General features: G+C 47.2%; 1 protein-coding gene across 2 annotated transcripts; it reads left to right on the top strand.

Moving 5' to 3' along the window:
- Window positions 1-14398: 14398 nt before the first annotated feature.
- Window positions 14399-21046, top strand: TMX1 (thioredoxin related transmembrane protein 1). Of its 2 annotated transcripts, none has more exons than XM_059850674.1 (8): window positions 14399-14583; window positions 14664-14779; window positions 15794-15839; window positions 16400-16528; window positions 17580-17625; window positions 17704-17805; window positions 18064-18136; window positions 18512-21046. In XM_059850674.1, the coding sequence occupies exons 1-8, from the start codon at window positions 14423-14425 to the stop codon at window positions 18679-18681; spliced, it is 843 nt and encodes a 280-aa protein (XP_059706657.1). In that variant the 5' UTR covers window positions 14399-14422; the 3' UTR covers window positions 18682-21046. The 2 variants fall into 2 exon arrangements, with proteins under 2 accessions (XP_059706657.1, XP_059706655.1); XM_059850672.1 differs by having other exon boundaries at window positions 18503-21046.
- Window positions 21047-21317: the final 271 nt, after the last annotated feature.

Here is a 21317-nt window from a genome sequence, read left to right as displayed (position 1 = left end):
CAGACACCTGGCTTTCCAAACCCACTCTGGAATGCTCCGTGCACCAGTGAGGTGCTGTCTGAGCCATGGCCTCTCCTCACACAAGGGCTCCACATGTCACACTGAGGCCCAGGCTCAGCATTCCAGCAGTGGCTGGGATCCCAGATTTCCTCAAAGGCTCTTCCTGGCATTGCTGCTTTGCCTCTTGGCAGCCTGAATCCAGCCCTGCTTCCCAATCCCACCTGGCTGCTGGTGGGGAGAGTGGATGGAAGGTGGATGAGTCCATCTGCCCATCCTGGTGTGTGGAGGGGATGGAGATGGAGACTGGGATGTGTCACAGCACTGGGTTGGACATGGAATAAATTGTCTGTGTGCTCTGGTGCCACCAGGTTTGGGAAGCTGCTGCCAGCCAGCCATGCCCAGGGTTTCTGCTCTTCCCATGGACCTCTGGCCATGGGGACAGGAGGGAAGAGGGAGAGTGACCCCAGAGCTGGGATGGGAACCAGCACTGAGCTCCCTGCTGCCTCCCTGGGAACTGGGATCAGCTCTGGGTTGGAAAAATAGTCCAAGATCATCAAGTCCAACTGTTATTCCAGCACTGCCAAGGCCACCACTAAACCATGACCCCAAGTGCCACATCCACACACCTTTGGGGACTCCACCACCACTCTGGGCTGGACAACCTTTACCATGAAGAAATTTCCCCTAATGTCCAACTGAAACCTTCCCTGGTGCAACTTGTGACCATTTCCTCTTGTGCTGTGTATTTCACCAGTCCCAAATCCAACCAGCACCTCCATCCCCAATGGCATTTTGTCTTTGTGTGGCCTGCTGGCACTGCTGGAAGGATTTCAGTCACAATCAACCAGAAAGGCAACTTTGGGATTGCAGCTGCATTTTCCTTTTCACTTGGGCTTTGGATTTTGTTCTGTGAGTGTTTTTAAAGCCTGACATTTCCCTGTGTGACTAAAGAACCTGAAAAACAAAAGGGGGAGGAGATGGCACAGGCAGACGTGTGCTGTTGATCAAACCACATGACAAAGCCCTGCTGAAACCCCAGCTGGAATTGTGGTTGTTCCAAGAGTGTCCTAAAATTGCCTTCACCTCTTTTCCACCAGTCAAGAGCAGATTTTTGGCACCAGCTCAGCTGAGATCTCCAAAATCAGGAAGCTCAGAGGAGCTTGGGTCTGATCCCAGCTCTGCTGCTGACACACACCTTCGGTACCCATCCCTCCCCTGCTCCTTCTCCCACCTTTCATTCCTGAGGGCTGGAGTTCTCTGCATTCCCAGAGGGGGACACAGCCAGCCCTTCCCTGAGCAGCTCTGCACCACGGACTGGGAAGTGCCTGTGCCTCAGCCAGGACAGGGAGGACACCCTGTGCCTGGCAATGCCACCACAGCTGGGACATGCTCCTGGAAGTCCCCTGTCCACTTCAGAGCCTCTACCCTGCCCCCTTTTTGGAGCAGAACATTTGGAGCCAGTGGCCTCCTGAACCTCCACACACCAACTCTTCCTCTCCTGACTTGACTTTCCACCACAGGGATCCAGGAGCCAGAGCTGCCACTCACTGCCACTTGTCTCATCTCCCAGAGCACAAGGACAATCAGCATAATGACTTCGTTTGCAGTGGAAATCCAATTACTGAGGGAAGGGTTTAATTAGGGTGGATTTTCTCTGCGGGTGGAACAACGGGATGGGGATCAGGATTGTGAAAAATGCCTATTTTATGATTGGCTTTTGGCAAATATTAGAATGAATGTTATATGTGTGGTGTTAGAAAGTGATGCTGTGTTAATTTTTTTAAGTAGTGTGTTAAATATAGTTTTAGGTCATAACAAAATGTTAAAATAGAAACTATGCTATGTAGGATCCTTTCTTCCTAAAGAAAGGACTCACACCAGATAGCAGCCACAGGACACCCAAATCTTTCAGAGAAAGAGAATTTATTGCTCTCTTATCAGGAGAAATGAACTTCCTGCCTCGCTCAGGATTGGAGACCCTGTTAGGAGTCAGAGGAAGAAGCTGACACTGCCCAGACAGAATCCTGTGTTTGAATGGAATTGATGCATCATGGATGAGCTGTAGGAATATGCAACAGGCTGTTGCTTTTAAGGGTCAATCCTCTGTTCACGTGGGGCCTTTTTCGGGTTTATTTTGCCCAGAAAAGGTACCCAGACTGTCTGTAACTCTTTGTTTCTGTTGTCTTATATTGTCCTAATCCAAACTGTCCAAATTATTATTACTCTAATCGTATTACTATTTTTATAACCATTTTATTACAATTAAACTTTTAACATTATAAAAACAGGTGATTGGTGCTTTTCTCAGGATCAGAATCGGGATCGTGGCACCGGGGCCAGCACAGGGCACCAGCCCCGTGTGCCTGGCAATGTGAGGGTGACAAGGTGACAAAGCAGGATGGCACTCCTCTGTCAGGACCCAGGACATTCCTGTGGCTGCCCTGGGTGATTCGAAACCCTGGCAAGGGGCTCAGAGACCTTGGCACAGAGTCAAAAACACCTGTGCCTTTGATTTTAGCCCATGGAAAAAATTCCCAACTTTGTGTGAGGAGTTACAAGGCACAAGGGTTTGAATGGAATGACAGTGAATTTGTCACAGGGTGAAAATGTAGAATTTTGGGGATTTAGAATGGGGGTTCAAGAGGCAAGATGGAGGAATCTGGGTGTGTCCTGTCCTCCTTCTTCTTCTTGTCCTCCATCTTCTGCTGGGATGGTGACACTTTTGGATTGGTTTGGAGTAGAGACAGACTGTCTAACACAGGTGATAGGTATTGGGAAATTATTGTAAATAAAGTACATATAGTTCATAGTATAAAAAGCTAACACCACCCCAAGGGCAGGGACTGTGCCACAACCCGACCTGCTGGACAGACCTCAGCAGGGCAGAGACAGAATGGGATGGATAAGAGAAAATAAACAACCTTGAAAAGCAGAACCCACGAATCTCGACTTCTTCTTTGCTTGCAGGGCTGGGAAAAAAGATATTTTCTTACACCTCAGGGGTCATCTCAGCCACAGAAACCCAAGACTCCTCGGGCATGGGGCTGGGCTCTCAGCTCTGCTGTGACCTGTGCTGTTCTCACAGCTGTGTCCCAGGTGTCTCCTCTCCCCTTCTCAGTCTGGAAATCTCCAGCTTTAATCCATCTAACCCTGGACTCTGGCAGTGGGAAGCCCATTCCTCCTTGTCCTGGCACTCCAGACCCTTGTCCCATGTCCCTCTCCACTTCTCTTGGAGTCCATTTAGGCACTGAAGGGGCTCTGAGGTTGGAGAATCATAGAATCATGGAATGGTTTGGTTTGGAAGGGACCTTAAAGGTCATTTTGGTCCAATCCTCTGCCATTTGCAGGGCCACCTTCCCCTATCCAAGGCTGCCTCAACCCTTGTCCAGTCTGACCTTGGACACTTCCAGGGATGAGGCAGCCACAGCTTCTCTGGACAGCCTGTGCCAGGGTCTCCCCACCCTCACAGGGAAGAATTCCTTCCCAATATCCAACTCAAATCTACCCTTTTCCACCTTAAAACCATCCCCCTGCCATCTCATACCTGTTTAAGGCCAGGCTGGATGGGGTTTGGAGCAACCTGGTCCAGTGGAAGGGGTCCCTGTCCATGACAGGGGTGCAATGAGATGGTTTTTAAGGTTCCTCCCAACCCAAACCACTCCATGATTATATGGTTCTATAATTCCATTCTGAACGTGGTGAAATCAACACTTTTAAAGTGTTCAGGAGTTACTGATCTGCACGAAATTGCTGCTGCAACCCCACAAACACTGAATAAGAAGATGAATAAGGCTTGGGAGTGATTAAACCTGACTTATCTCACTGCAGCCAGCAGGCAGGAGAGGAGGAAGCAGAAGAGGCAGCATGAGCCACGTCTGTGCAGGAGGTGCTGGATGCCTGGGACTGCTCAGGCACAGAGAGGGAAGGGGAGAGATGGATTTTGCTAAAGAGCAGAGTCCAGCTGCATGGCAGTGCCAGTTCCTCTCCCTGCCATCTCTGCCTTGTGTTGTGTACCCAGAAAATGAACCCCTTTCTCCTGGGGAGGATTTTATTGCCTGTTTGTTTGCTGGTCTGCAGGTTCAGTTTGATTCCAACAGCACACGGGGCTGTTCCTGACGTGAGGAAAAGCAGAAATAAATGGAAATGAGAGGCAAGCCTAAGTGCTAGGAAAAGCTGCTCCTTTATGGATTCATTCTATCAAAATTCTTCCTGGCTCCAGCTTCTGGTTTAGATGTTTGATAGAAACCCCTGGGTCCCTCTTTTCCTGTGTTTGATGTTTGAGTTTCAGACTCTCTCCCATCCTCTCCTCCTGTGGGGCAGGAGCCCTGAGCTCACCATGCTGGAATATCAGTCCAGCTCTGGGGTCCTCAGCACAGGGGGGGAGACAAGGATCTGTTGGAGTGAGCCCAGGAGTGGTCTTGGAAATTATTGAGGGCTGGAACTCCTCTGACAGGCTGGGAGAGCTGGGGGTGCTCACCTGGAGAAGGAAAGGCTCCAGGGAGAGCTCAGAGCCCCTGGCAGGGCCTGAAGGGGCTCCAGGAGAGCTGGAGAGGGACTGGGGACAAGGGATGGAGGGACAGGAGCCAGGGAATGGCTCCCACTGCCAGAGGGCAGGGATGGATGGGAGATTGGGAACTGGGAATTCCTGGCTGGGAGGGTGGGCAGGCCCTGGCACAGGGTGCCCAGAGCAGCTGTGGCTGCCCCTGGATCCCAGGCAGTGTCCAAGGCCAGGCTGGACAAGGCTTGGAGCACCTTGGGGACAGTGGGAGGTGTCCCTTGTCATAGCACAAGGTGACCTTTAAGGTCCCTTCCACCCTAAACAAGTCAATGACTTCATGATTTCTCATAACCAGATGTCCCCCATGCTTTTCCTCTGAATGCCAAACAAACCCCCCACCACTTTTCAAACTCTGCAGCAGATTTGGGATTGCCACCTCCAGGTCAGCAGGTCCAGGCTGGAGCAGACTCCTGGCAGAGAAGCTTTTCCACTGAGCCTGGATTCTGGGCTGGTTTCTCAATGACATTTGAAGGCAGAGGCAGGTAGGGATGGTGGGTGAAGGAACATTTTGCATAAACCCACACAGCAGTCACAGCGTGGGCAGCTCGTTCAGGGCTCTTCCCAGCAGGAATGTGGATAAATGTGCCAGAGAGAACCCCCTCTGAGGAACAGGGGACAGAGCTCTCATTACCGAGTCACTGACTCAATTATGCCCTGAAAGCAGATTAAAGTGACTCTGCTTTTACTGCAGAGGGGTGAATAAATCCATATTTTGTTAGTGAAAATAGGCTTCCACTTGAATTTACAGAGGACATAAAGCTCAGCCAGCTCCTCTCTGCAGGTAGCTCAGTGTAACCCCTCGGGCCCTCAGTGCCAGCAGCAGAGGAAGGGACAGTGTGACAAAACCAGCCCTCCTGTGAGCGAGCCAGCACGTCCATCCTTATCACAGCTGGTGCCTTGCAGCTCCCTGGGGCCTGGCACTGCAATCCCCAGGCATCAAAGGAAATATTAGTTATAAAAATAACAGGAGGGGTTTTTAGCAACCCTTACAAGCTGTCTGGCAGAACAAGTGTGGCAAATGCCCACCCACTGTATGAAGGCAAAACCACGTGGCCAGGAGAAACAAATGTAAATAAGAAAGGCCAGAGTGAGATCTAAATTCTTCCAGTCTCAGGGAGTTTGGATGGCTGTTGGACTTCTGGATGCTGAGAATTTTAGACTTTCTGTGCTGACAGACTCTGAGAACACTGCATTTGACCTGAGGCTGTGGAACAAGCTTCCAAAATTAATTAATAACGCTAAGATTACGAGTGTGTAGTTGATTAGAAATGTGTAATATCACAAAGTAGAAAACTTAGAGTTTGGAGTTTTAGAATATAGTAATATATATATAACAAAATAGAGGTTTTAAAGCAGAGGCATGCTGTTCTTCTTTACCTTCTTCTTCATAGGTTTGGGCAGTGTTTTGTGATTTGGCAGAAGGTTTTTTTGGGTCCAAGCAAGTTCCTGCCATCCTAATCCCAGCCCAGGAGAGCAAATATCCATCAGCACCAGCCAGAAAAGGGGCTACTCACAGAAGGCCTCTCCAGGGAGAAAAGTGGGGGAGAATCTTCCATGGACAATCACGGTGTGCTGCTCATCCTCTTGTGAGCCTGACTCAGAGCCCACCAGTGTCAATGAGGAGATATTTGGCTGGACATGCTGGTTCCTTCTGGAGGAACAGTTTTGTTCTCTTGCCATGCTACCACCGTGCTTCTCTTTTGGCTGGAAAAACCATAAGGAGAAATGTTCCCTTGTGCTCAAAGCTGCTGACTTTGGGAGCTCTGTGTGCCTTGCTGGCCTCACCAGGGTTAGGAGTGTCATTCTCTGCCTCCTCAGAAGCTCTGGAGCTGCTTCTGTGCTGCTCTGTTTGATTCTTTGAAGCTGAGCTCTCCATTTGAATTGTTTAAAGAAGAAAAAAAACCCACACCAATTTGATTTAAACTCCCTTTTTAAAATGAGAAAGCAGAGGGCTTGCTGCCAGCAGCCAGCCTGGCTCTGTCTGAGGGCACAAATGCTTCCAGGGTTTTATTTGTGGCACTGCCTGGCACTGGGGGTTTGGTCCCAGCAGTGAGGACATGGCTAGAAAGAGGTTGGCATCAATTCCCTGACAGAAGTAAATGGAACAGGGATGTAAAGAAAAGGAGGAGTGAGGTGATTCCCCATGAAGAGCACTTGGATGCCTGGGGATATGTGGAAAACCAGCCTATCCCTCTGTCCCCTTGTGACCTCAACATCCAGGAAGATAATCTAATTTAATCTGATCTAATAACCCAACAGAATCTTCCAGAAGGTCATGACCTTCCTCTCGTCAGCATTAGCTGATACAGTGAAATAAAGGGCCTGCTACAGATTAAGTCATCTAGAGAATTATTTTTGGCTTCAAAAGCAACATCATTTCCTTCCCAGCTTCCCAGAAAGATCCCTCCAGCCTCAGGGACTGCAGGGAACACACAGGTTTGATTTTTACTGCCCCACAAGGCTGGGACTGGCCTGCAGGTGCCTGGGGATGCATCCACACAGAGCACTGGCCACAACAAACAGCTTCTGCTTCTTTTTCCAGCTGCTCAGGCTTCCTTTTCCATGGTGGCAGGGAAATGTGAGGTGTGCTGACATCTCCCCTGCCTCGTGGATTTTTAAGGGTGGAAACTGGACCCGAGTGGAATGTTTTTATGGAGTGTGGAGTTAAATATGGCCTAGTTTTGGTCTTGTCTGAACATGGTCCTAAATCAGCACAAAAATCAGCTCCCCTAAATCAGCTCCCCTGGAGCTCCTAAATCAGCACAAAAATACCTTCCCAGACCTTGCTCCTGCAAAAGTGACATTTTACAAGGAAACTGTTTTGATATCATTTCCCCCTCCGTCTCTTTGGCCACCCTGAGGCAGATTCCTGTGCTGGCCTCAGGGCAACAGGTTTTTTGTCACTAAAACACAGCAAAATGGGCTTCAATCAGCACAACATCTGCTGTCTCCCAGAACCAAGACAGGCTGGTGCAAAGGGGTGGAAAACCAGCAGGTCAGAAGGGATTGACATCTGGACAAGGAAGGATTTGGAGGGCAGGAAGTGATCATTTTGATTTGGCCCTCCTTGGCTCATGTTCTTTGCTCTGCACTCTCTGGTTTGTTCATATTTTGCAGCAAAATCTAGCAGAGGAAATGCCAACACCTCAATTTCTGGCTGCCCAACATTTCCCACTGCAAGCCTCTGCTTCCAGCCTCTTCTCATCTCCCTGAGCTGAAATCTTGCCCACTGATAGATTCCAGAACAAATATTCTGGAAGGTTTCTGCCAAAATCAGTTCAGCACTTGCAGACTGGAGCTGGGGAAAGGAGGAGGTTTGCCTCATGCAATGCTAATTCTCCCTGGGGGTTCTCTGAGGTTGTCTCACTCTTCCTTGATTGTTATTAGAAACTGGAAATTTGGTGATTTGGCTCTTGCCTTTTCCAAGGTGATGAACTGTGGCTGCAGGTTGGATGGTGGAAAAAGTGGGATTGAGACCCTTGATCAGAGCAGCAGCTGGAAAATGAAGAAGTTGTGTGCTGAACTCAGCTTTTGCCTCTGGTGGGACACAAATATTGTTTGTGAAGAGCTGAAACAACAAAGTGATGGATCAGCCCCTGGGAAAATGAGTAATTCCATATCCAGCACAGGGAAGGAGGTCAGCAGCACACAGGGGAGGAGGAGTTTGCTTTTTAAACTCATGAATATTGAATTCCCTTGGGAGGGGAATTCCTCCTGTCCACAGAGTCAGGCAGAGGTCTGAAGGAAAATAAGAACATTCCTTTGCTAATTATTTTTAAGGTGTGATAGCTTAAAAATGTGCTGTGAGAGGAGAGCCAGAGGATGGCAGGATGCTGGGAGAAGGCAGGGGGGAGAGAAGTCAGGAGATGGGATGGGGGCTGAGAGCTGGGAAAAGAGGGTTTGGAAAGAGAGCAGAGCAAGAGACAGCTGCTGGCACTGGGGCAGCTCTCAGCTGCTCCTCCCTAAAGTGCCAAACATGGAATTAGAAGAAAAGAAGATTAGAGGACTCCAAGGTGTTAGAAAAGAGAGCAGAGGGGTTCATGCAGGAGAAGCAATGGGAGCTGCTCAGCTCAGCCACCAGTTCTGGTGACAGTGACAGGACAGGAGCCTTGAACCTTCTCCCCACATTTATATCCCAATCCCAAACCAAATCCCACCTGGAAGCCCCCAGAGATGTCCCCAGCCCCAAAAGGCAAAGCAGAAGGGGAAGCTGAAGCTAACCAGGGATGCAAGGTGGCCTTGCAGGAGAACAAGGGATGAATCCTCAGGGGAGCAGAACCTCTTTGACACAGCATTTGATTCAGAAAAAGAGATAAAAACTATTTTGAGACAGAGCACAGAAGAGTTAAAGCTAATGAACAAGACAATATTAATTGTCTGAAACACAATCTGCTTGACTTCTGGTTTACAAAGATCTCTCCCTACTTTGGTTCCCATGGTAACTCCTGTGCAGAGCCACACTTTTCCTCATCATCTCCACAGAGTTTAAAGCAATTTTGTAATCCAATCAAATGGGAAGGAGAGAATTTGCTTGGGCATTGAGGAAACTGCTGCAGTAGTGGGGAGAGGCCACACTCACAATTACAACCCCAGAGAGACACTTAATTACTGAATAATTAGCAGTTACTGGGGTTTCTTAGCTCAGGGAGGATTGTGAGAATAATTCCGAGGTGTTCCATGTGGTTTTCCAAAGTGGGAAGCAGCAAACTGATGTTGGGAGCAAACTCTGCTCCCCAAACCCTGAACCCTTGAACACTGTGGGCCTTGTGGAGCTTGGCTGGGGCAGCTCAGGTGCTGTGGAGCAGGAGGAATGGGCCTGTTGGATGGGAATGTGCTTTCCAGGGGGGCTTCCAAGCAGGGGAGGGGATTCTGTTAATCCTTCCCACATGGACAGTGGGGAATGTTCACATGCACCAAGCCCATGTGGCTCCTGAGAAGTCTGGGGGTTTCAGTCCAGGATGAATTATTTCCTGTGAAATACAGGATTTTTCTGTAGGGAAAAAAAAATCATTCATGTATGGATGGAGTTCTTGGAATGAAATCCTGAGCCACAGAAAAATAATTACCTCTTGACTTTTATTTTTTTAATGCTGATGCCCAGAAAACTGCTCTGACTGGAATTCTAGATGCCAGCTTTCCCAAAAGGATGAAGACAGGAAAAAGTTCACTCTAGTTGGACAACTCATGACATTCACAGACATGTGGTATTTTTGTAACCCCAACCTTGCTCAAATTGTGGTTGTGTGCTGGTGTGACCACAAAATCCCCTTCACCTTAGCAAAACCATCTAGAAAAAAATCAGCCAGGATCAGTTTTGCTTCCTGCAGCACTACAAAATGTAGCTCCAGGCCTGGCTGGGACTTTTTGGGACAGCCTGGTTTCACCTTGGGCTTTAGGACAATGACTTCATGTCTCCTGCCTCACATGATCACACTCAGGAAAGCTCTCTGCATAATCTCTTGGCATTTCAGAAATGCAGGAGCTGTAAATGAGGTCAGGGCTCTGATGCTGTACCTGATCCAGGGACTGCAGAGCTTGGAATCATCACTTGGCCAAAGCCTCTCTTCAAGTGGTCCTTCCAAAGGTCAGCCCCAGGTGGGCAAGTGCTGGGCTCCTGCAGCTCGTTCATCTGGTTCAGTGTTCAGCCCATCCTCAGGACATGTAAAGGTGCTTAAAAAACAGAGAGGAAAAAAAGATAAAATAAGGAAAAATAGAACTGCTTCAATTTGTTCTGATTTAAAATATAAATGAATTAACATTCTGCAAAAAAGGAACCCGGTGAGTCAATTTTTGTGCAAATTTTTAAAGTGGTTTTGAGCACTTAGAGAATGGAGTGAGTTTGTAGAATTTGTTCATCTCTGTGGCTTTAGCTTTGGGGACAACATTGAGGCATTCGAGTGTTCAAGCATTGTTTATTTTTATTTTCAGCTCAAAAGAAAGCAAAGCCCAAAGGGAGCTGAGTCTTTCCATTTCCACTCCTACCTGCAGCATCTCAATTTATGAGGCACAGACATCATCAAGAAAAGATGACTTCTTGATGACACAGGCCACTCTTATTTCATCATCCTTCATCCTGTATCAAAACCCAACAGCTCTGTGGACAGGAGAATATATCCCAGAATAGTTTGGGTTGGAAACACCTCAAAATCCACCTTGTTCCAACCCCCTGCCCTGAGCAGGGACACCTTCCACTAGACCAGGTTAAGATTTTCATAATTTTCCCTCTGTCAAACAATTATCTGGTCTTTTGCTTCTTCCTGTGCATCACTAGTGCTCACTCGAAATGGACAATTAATTATTTTCATGAAATTTAAAGACTCTCTGGTGGTGGCACTTTTGTAACCCCAACCTTGATCAATTTCTGGTTGTGTGTTGGTGGGAAGGTTTAAACTGACCAGAAAATCCCCTTTGCCTTAGGAAAACAACCTAAACAATGAGCTCTCGGATAAAGAAAAAGCCTTGGAAGGTGATGGGGTGTCCCCAGCAGGAAATCCAGGTAATTCCTAACCCAAAAGGATTCTCTTCCTTCACTCTTTCCCTTTAGAAGCAGCCTCAACTCTGCCTCTGTGTGGCAGCACTGAAAAAGAACATGAAAAATAACAAAAGATGTGTTTCTTTCTTAAGGTCACTTGGCTTTTAACTCTCTTTATCCTGCCATGAACCTTGAAAGATGAGGCAGATATTTCTCCTGTCAGCTTGGGAGGGCTGAGGGGGACAGGCTGGAGGGAGATGCCTCAAAGATAAGGTTAAGGCTTTCTTGTTCTCAACACTTTACAAAGAAACAAGGCAATGTCAATGTCATATTAACAACTGAGATAAAAGTAATTCAGAGCTGTCATTACACTTAAAATAATTCCTGGAACCAAGCAGGGGAGGTATGAAGTCATAATTTTCAGGGTCTTTCAAGCTGTTCCCATAGGGAGCTTGGTGTGCCTTTGAAGAAATCTTTTTATTCACAGTGGTAAATTTATTTACACATGGTTGCACAACGAGTTTTAATGTACTTATTCCTCAACATATCTCAAATTATCAGGGGTAATCACAGAATTCACAGGAGTGTTTAGGTTGGAAAAGACCTTCAGGATCATTGAGTCCAGTTGTTACCCAGAGACAGCTCTTTGCATTTCACCTGACTGCTGATGCAGAGTGGAATATTCATGGATTATCAATAACAAATTTCAAAAATTCAATTATGCCTAAAACAGCAGTCAGCAGAGTGCTGCAAGCAGTGATTTATTCCTGAGTGCTGAATCAATGAATAACAAGTCCTTAATAATGCCTGTTCTCCTACAGACAGGAACATACACGTTGTACTATAGAAAAGTTGTTTAAATAAGATAAAATTGAAAAAAAAAAAAAAAAAACCCAAATGCTGATTTATTCATTTTTTTCCTGCACCACTCAATGGCTGCCAGGGCTCTGAACTGTGGGATATGAAATTATGGCAAAGGGGCAGGCAAAGAAATTATCCAGGCAGCAAAGGGAAGGTGGCATTACCACAGGAGCTGGGAAAAATTTCTGTTAGATGAAGTATGCGCATGTGGAAAAAGAGGTTCCTTCCCTGGAAATGCTCCAGGTGGTGAGGGACAGGAGTGAGTTGATGAGGGATTTGTCTGCTTGTTAACATTGACCTTCTCCCTGATTTCTGCTTGAGAGTTAAGCACTCAGGTGTGGTGTTTGTGAGGTCCCCAGGACGAGGTGAGAGATGAGAATCTGGCTCCGTATTCTCCGAATGCTGATTTATTATTTTATGATATTATATTAAAGAATGCTATACTAAACCATACTAAAGAAAGAGAAAGGATACATCAGAAGGCTTAAAAAGAATGAATAATAAAAACTTGTCACTCCTCAGAGTCTGACACAGCTGGGTGTGCTTGGCCATTAATTAAAAACTATTTACATGTTTGGATAAACAATCTCCAGAGCAGCAAACCAGGGAGAAGCTGGGGCTTCTCATCTTCCCAGGAGAAGAAATCCTGGCAAAGGGATTTTTCAGAAAACATCAGGGTGACACTCAGGTGCTGCTTCTTTCTGCCATAAATAAAGATCACAGAATCATGGAATGGTTTGGGTTGGAAGGAGCCTTAAAACCCACCCACTTCCACCCTGTGCCATGGGCAGGGACAACTTCCACTGTCCCAGGTTACTCCAAACCCCAATGTCCAGTCTGGCCTTGGACACTTCCAGGGGTGATGGGGCAGCCACAGCTGCTCTGGGCAGCAGCAGGGGGAAGCTGTGGCTGTTCTCTATCCCAGACACACAGGCTGGATGGAGAAGGGACTGTGGAGAAAGATTGGGGGCGATGGTTAATGAAACACTCAACATAAGCAGTGTGTGCTCCCAGCCCAGAAACCAATGGCCCCAAAATTTGGGAAGGACACTGAGGGGCTGGAGAGTGTGCAGAGAATGGATCTGGGAAGGATCTGGAGCACCAGGAGAGGCTGAGGAACTGGGAAGGGGCTCAGCCTGGAGCAAAGGAGGCTCAGGGGGCCCTTGTGGCTCTGCACAGCTCCTGACAGGAGGGGACAGCCGGGGGGGTCGGGCTGTGCTCCAGGGAACAGGGACAGGAGCAGAGGGAACGGCCTCAGGCTGGGCCAGGGGGTTTAGGTTGGATATGAGGAGGAATTTCTGCACAGGAAGGGTTGTTCTCAGAAGGGGCTGATCAGGGGATGGTGGAGTGCCCATCCCTGGACGTGCCCAGGGAGTTCCTGGATGTGGCACTCAGCGCTCTGGGCTGGTGACGAGGTGGGACCGGGCACAGCTGGGACTCGATGACCTCGGAGATATTTCCCAACCTTAACATCTGGTGAAAAACGCCAATCCATTCCAGAATTCCAATCCCTTCCAATCCCCACCATCCCAGAATTCCACTTCCTTCCAATCCCCACCATTCCAGGATTCCAATCCATTCCAATCCCAACTATTCCAGGATTGCAATCCCTTCCGATTCCAATCCCAACTATTCCAGGACTGCAATCCCTTCCAATTCCAGCCATTCCAGGATTGCAATCCCTTCCAATCCCAACCATTTCAGGATTCCAATCCCTTCCAATCCCAACTATTCCTTGGAGTTGGAAGGGATTGCCCTTCCGACTCTAATGCCTTCCAGTCCCAGCCCTTCCAGGATTGCAATCCCTTCCGATTCCAATCCGTCCCAATCCCAGTCACTCCAGGATTGCAATCTGTTCCAATCCCAGCCATTCCAGGATTCCAATCCCTTCCAATCCCAGCTATTCCAGATTTGCAATCCCTTCCGATTCCAATCCCTCCCAATCCCAGCCATTCCAGGATTCCAATCCCTCCCAATCCCAGCCATTCCAGGACTGCAATCCCTTCCAATCCCAACCATTCCAGGATTCCAATCCCTTCCAATTCCAATCCCTTCTAATCACCACCATTCCAGGATTCCAATCCCAACTATTCCAGATTTGCAATCCCTCCCGATTCCAATCCTGACCATTCCAGGATTCCAATCCTTTCCAACTCCAATCCCTTCCAATCCCAACTATTCCATGATTCCAATCCCTTCTGATTCCAATCCCTCCCAATCCCGACCATTCCAGGATTCCAATCCCTCCCAATCCCCACCATTCCAGGACTCCAGCCCCTCCCAATCCCCACCATTCCAGGATTCCAATCCCTTCCGATTCCAATCCCTCCCAATCCCCACGATTCCAGGACTCCAGCCCCTCCCAATCCCCAGTGTTCCAGGACTCCAATCCCTCCCAATCCCCAGCTTTCCAGGACTCCAGCCCCTCCCAATGCCCGCCGCTCCCGGTTCCCGGTCCCTCCTCCCCGCTCCCCTCAGGGCGGGCCCGGCCGTGACGCGCCGGCAAGGCGGAAGGGGGGGGGCGGCCCAAGATGGCGGCGCCGGGCCCGGCTCGGGCCGCGCTGAGGGCTCCGCTCTGCGCTCTGCTGTGCCTGGCGCTGGCGGCCGCCGCCCGGGGCAGGCCGAGCCCCGTGAAGGTGCTGTCGGACGGGATGTGGCGGGAGCTGCTGCAGGACGAGTGGATGGTGGAGTTGTGAGTGGGGAGCGGCGCGCCGGGGGTGCCGGGGAGGGGTGAGGGGGGTGCGTGGTGACAGCGCTGTGCCGCTCCCGCAGCTACGCGCCCTGGTGTCCCGCCTGCGAGAACCTGCAGCCCGAGTGGGAGAAGTTCGCCGAGTGGGGAGAGGACCTGGGGGTGAACGTGGCCAAAGTGGATGTGACCGAGCAGCCGGGTGAGAGGGGCTGGAAAAGGCTCCCGAACCCCCCGGGGTTTGGGGGGGGCTGAGGGGTTTGGGGGTGCTCATCTGCGATGTGTGCCTGTGGGAGGCGGGCAGGATTAATAGAGGTAATAAAAGCGTTTTACTCATATCTACCAAAGGCACGTTGCTGTGTGACTAAACGCCTTGGTCTTGCTTAATGGAATCCCAGAATGTTTCGGTTGGGAGGGACCTTGAAGATCATCCCATTCCACCCCTACGGCGCCTTCCACCATCCCAGGCTGCTCCAAGCCCTGTCCAGCCTGGCCTTGGACACTGCAGGGATCCAGGGAAAGCTGCTCTGGGCACCCTGGGCCAGGTTTCACACAGGAACCTCACAGGGAGGAGACTGTCAGATAGTAGATAAAAATAAATAGAATTGAACGAATAGAATAAACAAAATGCATAGACTATAATAGGTAAAAAGAATGAGAGGTTTTCTCCAGAGCATGATTTCAAGGAGATTTTTGGCCATAGTTTTAAAGCAAAAAACGACATTTCAACCTTGCCATTCCAGTCCCTCCTGCTCTCCCTCTCCTGAGATTCTCCTGAGATTCTCCTGAGACTCTCCTGAGACTCTCCTGAAACTCTCCTGTCCCTGAGGGATTTCTAAGCCTGGTCTTCCCCATGCTGATCTCTTTCTCCAGAGTTGCTCTACTTTTGAAGCTTGCCTCACCTGGGTTATTTTCCTCAGGGTTTCTGGAGGCTGCAGATCATGTGTGCAAAGGAGAGCCTCTCCCTCTGAAGAGCTACAGCCAAACCAGTCCAATGGAGCAGTTATCCCTGCATATCTCATTTTCCCCATTTTCCTCTTTGTCCAGGGATCATTTTTTAAAGTGTGTGCTGCTTTGACATGCACAAGGTTGTGTTGGATTGCATGGAAAGATTGATACCTAGGCCTGCTGTTGTATTTTGGGGTGTTGCAGCATTCCTTGCCTCTTTTTTCCCATAAAAATACTCAAAATACTCTCAAAATAACTTTTCCTACAGGGTTAAGTGGACGATTTATCATCACAGCCCTCCCTACCATCTATCAGTAAGTATGCAGGGCAGCAGGGGTTTTTTGGGGTGAGAGTGGGCATTTCCCCTCTTTTTTGGGGGGCAAATAAATGAGATTTGTTATGCTCTTTAAGAATAGGAGCTGCTTTTCACTGACACATTCACTGTCTCACCCACTGTGACCTTGTGCTGCCAGATGATTTCTTTTCCTTTCCCTTCAGGCCTTATTTATTCTGCCTTTTCATGGGTGTTTCTGTTTTGCAATCCTTTCTCTGTAGGTTGATCTTCAGTGCAGGTGTGTGGCAAGGGCTTTAGGAACAGCATTATCTTTCTTTTTTTTTTTTTTTTTATGGAATCACAGCCTAAAGCTAGCCAAGGTGTTCCTGGAGTCAGTGCTCTGGAAATAACTTGGACTTAGTCCAGGTGTTTGGAAAATATTTTTTAGAGGCAATATTGGCTAAAAAAAAATGAACTCTAAAAAAGTGAATGTGTAAAAAATAGACAAGGTGGTGGGAAGGGGTTTGTTGGATGGAACAAATGCTGCATTTGTTGTTTGGATCATATCAAATAAAGGATTTTGGTGTTGTTGTTTTACAGCTGCAAAGATGGAGAGTTCAGGAGATACCAGGGAGCAAGGACTAAAGCTGCCTTCATTAACTTCATCAGTGATGAGGAGTGGAAATCCATTGAACCAGTGTCCTCCTGGTTTGGTCCTTCCTCTTTCCTGTGAGTTTTGGGCTGCTTTTTGTAAGAATTTATTATCAGATGTCCTGAGGTGTGTCCTGCTCCTGTTCCCAGCTCTGTGTGGGCAGGAGCTGTGTGAATGTGCTGGGTGGGTGGGTGTCCTAATTCTTCTGCAGCTGTGGGAGGGTTGTCACCACAGCTGAGGTGACCTGAGGGTTGTCACCATAGCAGAGGTGACCTGAGCACTGTCACCATAGCAGAGGTGACCCAAGTGTTGTCGCCACAGCAGAGGTGTCCCCAGCAAGGTTTATTTTAAGGCTCAAAGAGGTTCCTTGTTTCCTAAACTCTTGTAGGGACCTTGCTGACCCTTGAAGTTGGTTGGTTTCTGTGGCACTGAGATGGTTTTGCCCAGCTAAATCCTGGGAAATTCCTTCCACTGTCTGGAGGAAATCCCAAGGAAATCACAGAGGGATTCTCCATCAGGAACTGACAGGAAAAAGGGGAATGGGTTCAAACTTTCAAGGGAAATTTAGGTTTGATGTGTGAAAGGAATTCCTGGCTGTGAGGTTCTCTTACAAACTCTTATCCCACGCCAAGGACTGTGTGAAACTGGACATTAACTCAGCATTAACAAGTTCTCTGTTATTTTCTGTACTCAGACACCAAACTCCAGTGTCTGAGGATCTCTCAGCTCTTAGAACCTGATTTTATTTTAATAACTTAATTTTTTTGTTTTAACAAAACCTCCTGGTGCTTCTTTCTTAATATCTTCACTGGAGTTCCAGCTGGCTTCTCACAGAGCATTGGTCCAGACAGAACAGCAAAGGGACTTGAAATTCACAGGGATTAACTTTAACTTGGATTCACAGATCCAAGTTAAAGACATTTGGGAATTTACTGCTGTCCATGTGTGAGCTGAGGTTTGAGGCTGAAATTATGGCAAAGGGACAGGCAAAGGAATTACCCAGGCAGGAAAGTGAATTATCACAGGAGCTGAGGAAGAATTTGTGTTTTAAAGATTTTAAAGTGTTCTCAGTGTTCTCTTTTGAAGATTTTAAGGGGTTCTCAGTTCCTCTTCTCTGCTTTGTTTCAGGATGAGCAGCATGTCAGCCTTGTTCAAGCTGTCCATGTGGATCAGGGTATTTGCTTACATCCCCACTTCATTTCCTCCTCAATGTGAAATCAGCTCTTCCTGAAGTGGTTCTCTTTTGTTCCAGCATGGCCATGGCTATCTAACAGAAAATCTTGGAATACCAGTCTGGGGCTCCTATGCTGTTTTTGGATTGGCAACTCTGTTCTTAGGAATGGTCCTGGGACTTGTAAGTGCAGTGCTTGGTTCCGCTCCTGCTGCCTCCACCTCGATTTTGGGGTGGGTTTTGGGCTACCCTGAGCTGGAGCACAGGGATGGGGACAGGATGGAGCCCCCATAATCCAAGGGGGAATGTCACAGCAAGTGTGAGGCTGGATGGGATCCACCTGAGGGTGAATGCTTGGCCTTGATCTGGAAATTTTCCATCCTAAACGATTGTGATTTGCAGAAGGTTTGGGAGTTTCACCTTGGGTTCCTTTGGTTTCAGGTGATGGTGTTCCTGGCAGACTGCATCTGTCCCTCCAAGAGGCACAGACCACCACAGCTCCAGCCTCAGCCATGTAAGCCCACAGCAAACTTCTGATTCAGTGAAGCTGTTTGGGAAATGTCATTTGTAGAAAATACTAAAGAAATCCTGGTGTCTGCAGGATGTGACGTGGAGTGTAGAACTTTGCATTTGGGGTTGGTGCCTCGCCCTTAGGGTTTAGAATGGGTTGGGATTTTCTATTTAGTACACCTGGGATATTTTTAAAACTGGTTTTAGGGATAGAAAAAATTTTGAGAGCATTTTCATACCTGCAAGACAGCAAATTCCACATGGGCAGGGAGAGGAAATGAGTGGAGCTCCCAGTGTCGCCCGTGATGTTAAAAAAGTGGATTTTCCTTGGGAATGGGATTTACTTGTGTGTTTTTCCTTTCTCCTTGAGGGAAACAAGGTCCAGAGTCAGCTCATCTGCTGAAGAACAGGTATGAAGAGCAAGAGGCAGATGAGGGAGATATCTCAGATGATGAAACAGAGGGAAGGGAGTGGAGCAAGAGAGACTCATCCCCGCGTGGTGTCCGGCAGCGCCCCGTGCCCAGTGCTGCTCCTCTGGAGAAGTCTTAGCTGCATTTGCACCAGGATTAGTGTTTGAGTCAGCCACTTAAAGGGACAGCAAATGTCAAATCCTCCAGCTTGAAGAGAAGAATGACTCCTGGCTTGGTAATGTTGCTGCATTTCATGAATTCCGAGGAAATAATAATAAAAAAATAAAAAGGCATTGGGTATTCCAAAGGAAAAGTTGCTGTTGCAGATGGCTGGAACTTCTCCTGTCTGTGTGCAGAGAAGTGCCAAGGAAAAATTGCTGTGGCTTCTGGAATGCTTTGTTCCCTAGGGATTATTTGGAAGAGAATGTAAACCAGAGTCGTTCCTGCATTAGGGAGCATTAGCAAGGAAAATGCACTCACCTGGTTGTTGCTTAAACCTCCCAATGGGTTCCCTGTTCTTATACTGTTTGTCAGTATAAATCTCTCTAGCTGTGCCCTGAAGAAATGCTGAGGGGAAAAAGTTCCTTTAATTATGGAACTAAAATTCCTTTAGTTTAGGCTTTTTATGTGACAAAAACTTCTTTTTGCTATGACAATGAGAGCTACAACCCCCCCCAACCTTTTTTCTTACAAAGAGCTGATGGAACTTAGCACAAGCACTCTGCAGTGGGATCCTCTGGCTGTCCAGAAACCTGCTGCTTGCATCCATTTCTTCCAGAAAAAGCTGTAGAAAACTCTCTGAGGTTCTTGGCAAAGTAGTTTTTCTCTAGGAGCAAGTGACATGCAGCACCTTGAGCTCTTGTCTGTCTCTGTGACTCCACGTGGCAATGGATTACACACAGAGTTCTCTGTGCAAATCCTCTCCATTCCTCCTCCTGGATGCCAGCAGGGCTCTGCTTGGTTTTAATCCATCACTTCTTACTCAAATCTTGCTGCAAATCCATGCAGGCTGTACCTGGCCTGAAGTTAAAATAACTCCTTTCCATTTCTTTTACAAAACCTTTTTTTTTTTCCTGTTTTCACAAAACCATTTTGGACCATTAAACCTGATTTTTTTTCTTAAAAAAAAAAACAAACAAGTAGTTTACTCTTGTCTGTATGGTGTTTGTTTTCACTCTGTATAGAAATAAAAAGAATGCACATGCCCATTGGACCAGTGTTGTAAAGAGTTTTCCATATTCTTTTGATTAAATTCCAAAGTTTTTGCAAGGGAAGGATGAGCCTAATACTGAGCACATTTAGATTTTTTTGCCAAGCCTGTTTCTGATTTTTTTTTTTTGTTAGCTTGTTTAGCTTTATGGGTTCTTAGCTTTTATTTGTAGTTATTTAGGTTTTTTAGTATTTAGTTTTTATTTAGGATTTTTTAAAATTATTCTTCTGACTTCTTCCCCTTTTTTTTTTAATTTTCTCTACATTGGTGCTCTGGAATGACTTGACTTCAGTGCTGTGTGTTAGAAAGGTAAACTGATGTTTGAAAGGGTCTTTTTGGCTAAAATCTGTCCTTTTTTAAAGCTAAAACCTCTCCTGGTGTTGGAATGAAGACCACTGTGTGCCAGAATTGCCCCTAAGGTGTTGGTTTTGTGGAATTGCCTTAAATTCTCTACAAGTTCCCATCTCTGAGCCTTTGTCACTCATAAATAAAGCAATAAATAAATGAATACTGAGGAGAAGTAGTAGCCCTGTCTTGGATCAGTGCTGGTTTTGCAGTTTGGAGAGGGCTTGAGGAGACAGAAACGTTGTAGCTGGTAGGAAAAAGTGTTGAGATGTTTTAGAAGCTGAACTCTGCTCACTCCACTTGGGATATATCTAAATGTAGCTTTTCTAACTGCAGAGGTTTCTCATTTTTCAGTTACAGCCAAACTTGGTGCAATACAGAGAGGACACCCTGCTGACTTGTGGCTAACTTCTCATTTTAAAAGAGCACCAACCTTTCCTTTGTTGGGCTGGACTTGTGGGCTCCTGCTTGAACAAGGACTTCCAGCATTAATTTACTTTTTTTTCTTTGCCTGCTGCTCACTTCTCCCTGCCTTAGAACCAAATCCCAAACCTGCTCATGGGGGTGACTGTTCCCAGCTGTGGAACTCCTGCTTGGATTATCCATGGGCAGCCTCTGCTGAGCTCTGCTAATCTCACCCTTCATATTTTGCATAATAATATGGTTTTGTCCTGTGAATATTTAAGTTCCTTGATTGATTTTTTTTTGTTTGTTTTAAAAAACTCTATTCCAAAGATGTTTACTGAGGCTGGGTGGTGTAACCTGAGTGTAAGAGCCTGTCCTTTGTGTGTTTTGATGTTGCAAATACCAATTTTGTACAAACCAGACTGCCCTTTCCATATCACCTGGACCTGGCCTGTTTCATTCCAGAAAGAATTAATGACAATAATGTAACAAGAATTTAGTTTTTCAGAGAGTCTTCAAGTAAAAAATAACCACCAGCTTTGGATTCCTGTGTTTGTGTCTTTTTTTTTGGTCAGGTTTTTGCTGCTTAGTCATGAAACAGCTGCTTCCATGGATAAAAATTGTAACCCTGAAGCCATAAAAATGTTTTTTTGAAAATGGTGTGAATAATAATTCAAAGTAAAGCTGCACTGAGTGATTTTTAGTCAAGTCTGGCTTGGGTACCTCATTTTGGTAGATGGTTCCAATGGTTTGGGAAGGAGCTTTCACTCATGCCAGGCTTAGCCAGAAATGATAATAAAATGTGGTTTTGTGCA

The sequence above is a fragment of the Haemorhous mexicanus genome, chromosome 6 (genome assembly GCF_027477595.1).
Source record: "Haemorhous mexicanus isolate bHaeMex1 chromosome 6, bHaeMex1.pri, whole genome shotgun sequence".
NCBI classification, from domain to species: Eukaryota; Metazoa; Chordata; class Aves; order Passeriformes; family Fringillidae; genus Haemorhous; species Haemorhous mexicanus.
This window is presented reverse-complemented; position numbering and strand designations above follow the sequence as displayed.